General features: G+C 42.3%; 1 protein-coding gene across 1 annotated transcript in view; it reads right to left on the bottom strand.

The window, feature by feature from the left end:
* si:dkey-172j4.3 (diacylglycerol kinase eta) overlaps positions 1-9,280 on the bottom strand; it is a 121,386-nt gene that overhangs the window by 35,714 nt on the left and 76,392 nt on the right. The window contains 4 exon segments of the mRNA XM_053343169.1: positions 5,121-5,223; positions 7,407-7,532; positions 8,653-8,733; positions 8,735-8,760. Coding sequence (XP_053199144.1) covers positions 5,121-5,223; positions 7,407-7,532; positions 8,653-8,733; positions 8,735-8,760 — 336 coding nt within the window.

The raw sequence follows: 9,280 nt of genomic DNA, 5'->3' as shown, positions 1-9,280 counted from the left end.
CTAAGTATAAATAACAGCCTGTAGTGTTTTTAGCTGCCTTTGATAAACATATAACACTAAAGAAAGATCAAATCTAGACATAAGCAGTCATTAATTTGTTCATTTGGGAGTCCTTTCCCCCAAAACATAGAATTATAACTGCAGGCGATTCAGAGTTAAAGGAAAACAACTTCCTCCTCCTCCTCCTCTTCCTCTTGTTCTTACCGGTCCAACATCTTGGTGGTGGCTCTCTCCAGCTTCTCCAGGATCTGCAGCAGCTGAGCGTCGTCGTCACACAGGCCTCCCCATCCTAGGACCCGAGCCAGGTCGTTACCCGTTCCCAACGGCAACACACCGAGCTGGCACTGCAGAAAGAGAGAGAGAGAGGGGACGAGAGAGAGAGAGAGAGAGAGAGAGGGGGGGGGGGGGGGACAGAGAGAGAGAGAGAGAGAGAGAGAGAGAGAGAGAGAGAGAGAGAGAGAGAAGAGAGAGAGAGAAAGAGAGGGAGAGAGAGAGAGAGAGAGATAGGAAGGAAGGAAGGAAGGAAGGAAGGAAGGAAAGGAAAGAAGGAATGACGGAAGGACAAAGGAAGGAAGGACAGAAAGAAAGAAGGAAGGAAGGACAGAAGGAAAGAAGAAAGGAACGAACGAGGAAAGGAAAGATGGAAAGGAGGGAAGATAGGAAGGAAGGAAGGTGTGTGAGTAACAGTTATCGTATGTAGATGAGAGAGAGAGAGGGAGGGAGAGGAGAGAGAGAGAGAGAGAGAGAGAGAGAGAGAGAGAGAGAGGAGGAGAGGAGAGGAGAGATGAGAGAGAGAGAGAGAGAGAGAGAGAGAGAGAGAGAGGATAGTATCAGTGGCTTTCAACAACACAACATATGATAATGAGGGTTCAGCGTATCGTATGCAAACAGCAGAGCTCGACTGTTTGTGTATGTAAAAAATGAAGCTTGTCTTATCAGCTTTAAATCATAAAGTCAGCCGGCACAGATTTGTCTGCATGAAAGAAAGTTGTTGTGTTTGGTTTCACACACAGACTGTATAAAAGAAATGGACGTAACATCCGTGACGTCACCCATTGGTTTGTGGACTGCTGCTCGGAAGCCAATAGTTTCTAATCTAGGCAGCGCCATCTTGAAAATTTCAGGTGCATTCTGGGAAAAAATAAAAACCCAGATTCTACTTATATGGGCATGAGGCGGAGCCATGGGCGGAGTGGGGAGGTTGCTATGGTTGCAAGGGCTGGACCTCGAGGACATTGGTCAATCAACCTGTCAATCAGGACGTAGCCACGCCCTAATGCATACCCTGCTTTATTGTCACATATAAAATCAGGGAGGCCAAAATGTCCCAAATGAACATCATACTGCATTGAAGAAGGCTTTAAACTAGCGATTGAGACCATAAACACATTTTGAAAACGTTTACTGAGGTTAGAAATCAAGTGAGAAGTTGGTGAATTCTCCATTGACTTGTATAGAGACGGTCGCCCCCTGGTGGCCTTTTGATAGAATGCAGCTCTAAGTTACTTCCTGGTTGGCTTCATTTCAGAGGACCAGAACTCCCCGCCTGGTTTGCACATATTTCTTCCACCGGAACCAACAAGGCAAAAACATTTTGTCCTGATCAAAACATATATCATGTTTTTTTGTTTTTTTTGTGGTTTTCTGTTATTTTTTTTTGTCCTGATTTAATAAATGTATCCAGAGAAAGCTGGGAACACCACAATGCAGGATTTCCTACAATAGTACTTAAAGTCCGTGTAAAGTAAGAGTTTGGCATACCACAGAAAAGTGTGTTGTTAACCACCCTGCCAAATTTGAATGATTAAAAGAATCGCCAAATTCTTCAGGCTTCAAAGTTGAGTAAAAATCAGCCTCTTTCTCTGCTCCCAAACGCTGTGGGCGTGGCCTCCGAGTCCGCTGAAGCCCCGCCCCCTACAAGTGTCACCTGTCAATCAAAGTCACCACCTCTACCAGAAACATGGACGCTACTTCTAAGAGCTTCCTGCCGCTAACTCAGCTGCTAGCTCAGCGGCTAGCTCAGCGGCTAACTGGCTAACTGTAGACTGTAGTAGTAGTAGTGTGTGCTGAATGTATTTATACTTGATACATATATTTTACTTTTTAAACTTCTTGTCGTCCTCCCGGGTCAAATTGACCCGCCTGTTTTGACTGTTCTTTCTTTCTTTCTTCCTTCTTTCCTCCCTCCCTCCTAACCCTGTCCTTCCTTCCTTCCTTCTTTTGTCCGTCCTTCCTTCCTTCCCCTCCTACCTTCCCTTCCTTCCATCCTTCCTTCCTTCCTGCCTCCCTTCCTTCCTCCCTCCTTTCCTTCCTCCCTTCCATCCTTTCTTCCTCCCTCCCTTCCATCCTTTCTTCCTCCCTCCTTTCCTTCCTTCTTCCTGCCTTCCTTCCTTCTTTCCTTCCTCCCTCCCTCCTTCCTTTCCTCCCTTCCATCCTTTCTCCTTTCCTTCCTTCTTCCTCCCTTCCTTCCTTCCATCCTTCCTCCCTCCTTTCCTTCCTTTCCTTGAGGATAACAGGAGGGTTTAAACGAATAAAACTCCAGTAGACGAGTGAGAAAGTGATGCAGTAATCCTTTTCTCACAGTGATCCCATCAAAAACAAATATTAAACCTCTTTTCGAGCCATTATTGAAGCTTCTGCCTCCAAGAACATAGATTATAATTCATCATTCATGTCAAAACCCTGCAGCTGATGTAAATATATTACTACAGGAGGATGAAGACTGATTATACTGTACATCTGCCCTCAAGCTTAAGTCCAATAAAGTGTAAAAATAATAATTAATAAAAGTCTGAATCCGAGAGGCGTGATTTTAATCTGACATTTGTCGTGACATTTATTCCTCCTAAATTGAATTAACTTCAAATTAAAAGCATGTAATGTAATAAAATGAAGGCATTCAATTATTTTGATAATTTAATAACATTGATTAGTTGAGGTGAGCCGTGGAGCATTTCTGACTGTGGCGGCTTCTCTCTTCACCTCCTGTCCTCCGCTGGAAAAGATTTAATTACTGCTTTCTCTCTCTGTGTGTCATTTTTAGCTCAAGTAAAGTCAAAATATCTAAAAATTACCACAATAAAAGCATGCAAAGAAGAAGATATCATAATCAAGATACCATATCAGGCAGAAATGGTACAAAAAGCCATAATATATTTTATTAAACCTGATTAAATGCTAATAAAAGATCCTTAATTATATACATTTTTTGATGCTTTTATTTGAAATAATGTTTGAATTGAAACCTGTGACCCCAGCTGGAAAACTATCACTATAATTTATAACGTTAAAGCTCAAAAAGGTAGCTCACTGCTTCCTCTTCTTCTTCCACATTTACCTTCCACATCAGTATTATATCATAATTATATATTTTTTTAAGCTTTTATTTTGAAATAATGTTTGAATTGTAAACTGTGACCCCCAGCTGGAAAACTATCACTATAACTTAATTTAACATTAAAGCTCAAAAAGGTAGCTCACTGCTTTCTCTCCTTCCTCCACATTTACCTTAACACATCATTATTATATCTATATATATAGTTTTATGCTTTTATTTTGAAATAATGTTTGAATTGAAACCTGCGACCCCAACTGGAAAACTATCACTATAATTTTAACTATAATTTAACATTAAATCTCAAAAAGGTAGCTCACTGCTTTCTCTCCTTCCTCCACATTTACCTTAACACATCAGTATTACATCATCCTCCTCTTCCTCATCCTCCTCTTCCTCCTCCTCTTCGATGTTCTCACCTGTTTATGGAGGTTGAGTTTATCCAGCTCTGAGAGCACCCAGCCCACGCTGCCGTCTCCTCCGCACACCAGGATACGAAACGTCACAAACTCTGGAAAAGGCGGAGGCTGCAGTAGAGGAGGAAGAAGAGGAGAAATTACAAAATAAAAGCATCAATAGTTGTGTTATAAAACTAGACGCTCCCTGAAGTGAAGCAACTAAACTGTATTTTCTAATCTAAACTCTGGTGAAGTTAGAAAAGTACCCGAGCTCCGGTCCCTCCGTTCATCAGGTCGAACACTTGAGCGGGGGTTGAGGAGCTGCTTGAACTTGCGGAGGAACTTGACCCCTTGGTTGTCTCCGCTTTTGGAGTTGCAGAGGACGAGGAGGGGCTCGAGCACGACGCCGAGGTGGCTTTCCAGAAGCCTGAGGAGAGGAAGGGAAGAAGGAAGGGAGGGAGGAAGAGAGAGAGGGAGGAGGGAGGGAGGGAGGGAAGGATGGGAGGGAGTAAGGAAGGAAGGAAGGAAGGGAAGGAATGGAGAGAGAGACATTTATGGTCTTAGATTCATGTATTTAGGAAGGACAAAATGTTTAAAATCACACTTTATTTTGAAAAACGGTGTAATCTGTTCCAAAATTGTACATTTCTGATCTAATATTTGTTTTAATGTAACATTAATATCCAAATTATGTTGAAACAAGATAAATATTGCCCCCCAAATTTGAGACATATGTTGCAAATATTACTCTTTCTGATATAACGGTTTGTCCAAAAATGCTTTAATTAGAAAAAAAAATAAAAATATATAATAAAATAATATAATAAAAAATAATAATTGCTACAATTTAATAATAATAATTGCTATAATTAGAAATAAAATAAAAATGATGTAATAAAATAATATAATAAAATAAAAATGATAATGCTTTAATTTAACGATTGCTATAATTAGAAACAAAAATAATATAATAAAATAATATAATACAAATAATAAAATAAAAATAATAATTTAATAATAGAAATACTTGCTATAATTTAATAATAATAATTGCTATAATAAAAAAAACTTAGTATAATTTAAAATAATAATACTATAATTTAAAAATAGAAATTTTTATAAAAATAAATCATTGCTATAATTTCATAATAGTCATAATTGTTATAATTAAAAAAAAAAAAACCTACTGTATTTTAAAAATAATTGATTGCTATAATTAATTTAAATGATTATATATTGCATCATGAATATAATGGATGGAGAAGATTTGTTTGAAATTGAGCGAAATATATAGGAGTTAAAAGATCTGAATCCACTTTATAGTCCATCGTCATGTGTGTGTGTGCGTGGTGTGTGTGTGTGTGTGTGTGTGTGTGTGTGCGTCTCACCATCTGAGTCGATGCTGTTAAGTGCAGTAGGAGGGATGATTGACACTCGACATTGACCCAAGGGACACACCTTCCCCATTTGTTCTTTACAGCTGTTGTGTACCTGCGTGCACAAACACACACACACACACACACACACACACACACACACACACACACACACAACACACACACACACAGTCAGCGGTCTCCATAGTAATTCTATATTTCTGTAGAAGCAGAAAGGTCATTACATCCTCTGAAACCAACCAAATGTCAGTTTTATAACCTTTACAATACCACTCTGATTTATTTGTGTGTGTGTGTGTGTGTGTGTGTGTGTGTGTGTGTGTGTGTGTGTGTGTGTGTGTGTGTGTGTGTGTGTGTATTAATGTCATGTGTAAGCGTTTGCCTTGAAGACTCAAAGCAGTATCAGCCTTTTCTAAGTAGGAAAAGAGTAAAGTTGCTTCTCTGCAGCTCAGTTTTGAGTCTGGAAGAAACTTTAATGCTGATATGACTTGTTAAGGAAGGAGGGAAGGAAGGAAGGAAGGAAGGGAGTAAGGAGGGAGGGGAGGGAGGAAGGAAGGAAGGAAGGAAAGGACGGAGGAAGGAAGGAAGGAAGGAAGGAAGGGAGTAAGGAGGGAGGAGGAAAGGAGTAGGGACAAAAAGAGGAAGGAATTTAGGAGAGAAGGAAGGGAGGAAGGAAAGAAGGAGGAATGAAGGAAGGAGTGAGGAAGGAATAGAGGAAGAGAGGAAGGGAGAAGAAGGAAGGGAGGAAAGAAGGAAGGAGGGAGTGAGGAAGCACACTCTGCAGCTGACAGGAATTCATCAACACTGCCTAATTTTCTCCTCCTCTTCCTCCTCCTCTTCCTCCTCCTCTCCTCTTCCTCCGCTGGTGAACTTTTCAGACCTTCAGATTTTTCAAGGAGGCGAACGAACGAATCAGAACCAATTTTAAAAAGTTTTGAGAGCTCGTCTCAACCCTGAGTGTCCTTGAGCAGAAATTAACATCGCACATAAAGAGAGAGAGAGAGAGAGAGAGAGAGAGAGAGAGAGAGAGAGAGAGAGAGAGAGAGAGAGGGAGAGGAGAGAGTGAGAGAGAGAGAGAGAGAGAGAGAGACAGAGAGACAGAGAGAGAGGGAGAGAGGGAGAGAGAGAGAGAGAGAGAGAGGGGAGAGAGAGAGAGAGAGGTAGAGGTAGAGAGAGAGAGAGAGGAGAGAGAGAGAGAGAGGGAGAGAGAGAGAGAGGAGAGAGAGAGAGAGAGAGAGAGAAAGAGAGAGGGAGAGAGGGAGAGAGGAAGAAGAAAAGAGACAATTTAATCCCATTTATGAAATCTGAAGATCTGAGTCTTGTAGAGCGACTCAAACTAAATGAAACTAGGACAGGAAGTCGTCTGGAGAAGTTGCGGAAGTTCAGATCTAAATTTGGGAAGTTTGGATCAGATTTTTGGCTCCGAGCTTCACATGTTTATCTCCTTCTGCCGTAATTAGGACAGACAACTGGACTGGTACCAGCTCCGTTACCATGGAGACGACTGCATCTTCAAAGCCTGATTTAAAACCTCCCTGTTTGTCCTCGAGTTAAGGAAGGAAAGGAGGAAGGAAGGAAGGAAAGGAGGGATAGGAGGAAGGGCGGGAGGAAGGGAGGAAGGGAGGATGAAGGAAGGAAGGGGAGGAAAGGAGGGAGGGAAGGAGGATTAAAGGGAGGAAGAAGGAAGAAAGGAAAGGAAGGAGGAAGGAAGGAGGGAAAGAAGGAAAGGAAAGAAGGAAGGATGAAGGAAGGACAGAGGAAGAGAGAAACAAGGAAAGAAGGAAAGGAGGAAGGAAAGGAAGGGAGGACAGAGGTAGAGAGGATGGAAAAGAGGAAGGAAGGAAAGGAGGACAGAAGAAAGAAAGAAAGAAAGAAAGGAGGAAGGAAAGGAAGAAAGGAAGGGAGGAAAGAAGGAAAGGTGAGAGGAAAGGAAGGGAGGAGGAAGGAAGAAGGAAGGGAAAGAAGAAAGGAAGGTAGGAGGGAAGGAGGAAACAAGGAAGGAAAGGAGTAAAGAAGGAAAAGGAGGAAGGTAGATAGAAGAATGAAGGAAGGAAGGAAGGACAGAGGAAAGAAGGAAAGGAAGGAACAGTCAAAACAGATGGGGTCAACAGGAAGTAATTTGAATCTCTCTGAAACAGAAACTTTCTCAGAGTGGACCCTGAGAATAAATAAATCCTAACCCTGATAATAACCCGTCAGCCGGCGGCGACATCTTTAATAAATATAAATATAAATATAAAGTAGAGTTGAGGTTGACGTTGAGGTGAGGAGACTTACGATGGCTTTGCACCAGAGGCAGCGCCAGTCCTGCAGCCTCCGCACACTGCCACAGTTCTTATCACACACCACACACTTAGCACTGACCGGCAGGTTCCCCTCCAGCCACTGGTGGGGCATCGACACCTGGGACAGGAAATACAACACATAACTATATATATACTATATATACCACACACACACATAACCTATATATATACTATATATACACACACACACATAACTATATATATACTATAATATACACACACACATAACTATATATATACTATATATACTATATAAACCTCCAGCCACTGGTGGGGCATCGACACCTGGGACAGGAAATACACACATAACTATATATATACTATATATATATACATATATATAAACCTCCAGCCACTGGTGGGGCATCGACACCTGGGACAGGAAACACACACACATATATAGATTTTCCCTCCTTCCTTCCTTCTTTCCTTCCTTCTTTCCTTTCCTCCCTCCTTTCTTCTTCCCTCCTTTCCTTCCTTCCTCCCTCCCTTTCCTTCTTCCTCCCTTCCTTCCTCCTTTCCTTCCTTCTTTCTCCCTTCCTCCCTCGGCGGAAGTCTGGTCCTTCATTCCCTCCTCCATCCTTCTCTCTTTCCTCCCTCACTCCTTCTTACCTTCCCTCTTTTTTTCATTTCTCCCTCCCTCCTTCCCTCCTTCCTTGTTTACTCCCTCCCTCCTACCTCCCTTCTTCTTTTCCTTTCTCCCTCCCTCCTCCTTGTTTCCTCCCTCCCTCCTACTACCTTCCTTCTTCTTCCCTTCCATCCTCATTTCCTTCTTTCTTCCTCCCTTCCTTCTGTCCTCCCTCCCTCTTTCCGTCCTCTGTCCTTCTTTCCTTCCTTCCTCCCCTTCTTCTTTTCCTTTCTCCATCCCTCCTTCCTTCCTCCTTTCTCCCTTCCCTTCCTTCTTTCCTTTCTTCCCTTCCTTCTTCCCTCCTTTCCTTCCTTCCTTCCGTCTTTCTTCCTTCCTTCCTCCCTCTTTCTCCTCCTCCCTTCTTCCTCTCTCCCTCCTTCTCTCCTTCTTTCCTTCCTTCCTTCCTTCCTCTGTACTTCTTTCCTTCCTTCCTCCCTTCTTCTTTTTCCTATCATTCTTCCATCATTTTTAATCCTTTTCTGTACGTTCTGATTATCTGAGTAAAGAATAAAACTCAGCTAGCTTTTTCTCCGTAGCTATAAAAGAATCTCCTTAAAAAAACACACACAACAGTTAACGAGTGACTCACCCCGTCTTCATCCTCTATGATGTCATTTCCTATGGAGGCCAGCGTTGTCCATTTGCAGGTGTTGTGGATGCGAACAGCGCAAGCGCTTATGAGCCTTAAACTTACAGACTGTGAGACGAACAGAGAGAAGAAAAGAGAAAAACATGTTAGATAAAGTTAAATAGTGTTATAGGCTCATATTTAACCTTTATACAATATATTTACAGGACAGGAGGAAGGAAAGGAAAGAAAGAAGGAAGGAAGGAAGGAAGGAAGGAAGAAAGGAAGGAAGGAAGGGGGAGGGAGGGGATGAAGGAAAGAAGGAAGGAAGGGAGGAAGGAAGGAAGGAAGGAAGGAAGGAAGGAAGGAAGGAAAGGAGGAAGAAGGAAGGAAAGGAAGGAGGGAGGGAAGGAAGGAAAGAAGGAAGGAAGAAGGTAGGGAGGAAGGAAGGACAGGAGGAAGGAAGGAAAGAAAGAAGGAAGGAAGGAAGGAAGGAAGAAAGGAAGGAAGGAAGGAAGGAGGGAGGGAGGGGATGAAGGAAAGAAGGAAGGAAGGAAGGGAGGAAGGAAGGACAGGAGGAAGGAAGGAAGGAAGGAAGGAAGGAAGGAAAGGAGGAAGGAAGGAAGGAAGGAAGGAGGGAGGGAAGGAA

This window comes from Scomber japonicus, chromosome 22, assembly GCF_027409825.1.
Source record: "Scomber japonicus isolate fScoJap1 chromosome 22, fScoJap1.pri, whole genome shotgun sequence".
NCBI lineage: Eukaryota > Metazoa > Chordata > Actinopteri > Scombriformes > Scombridae > Scomber > Scomber japonicus.
This window is presented reverse-complemented; position numbering and strand designations above follow the sequence as displayed.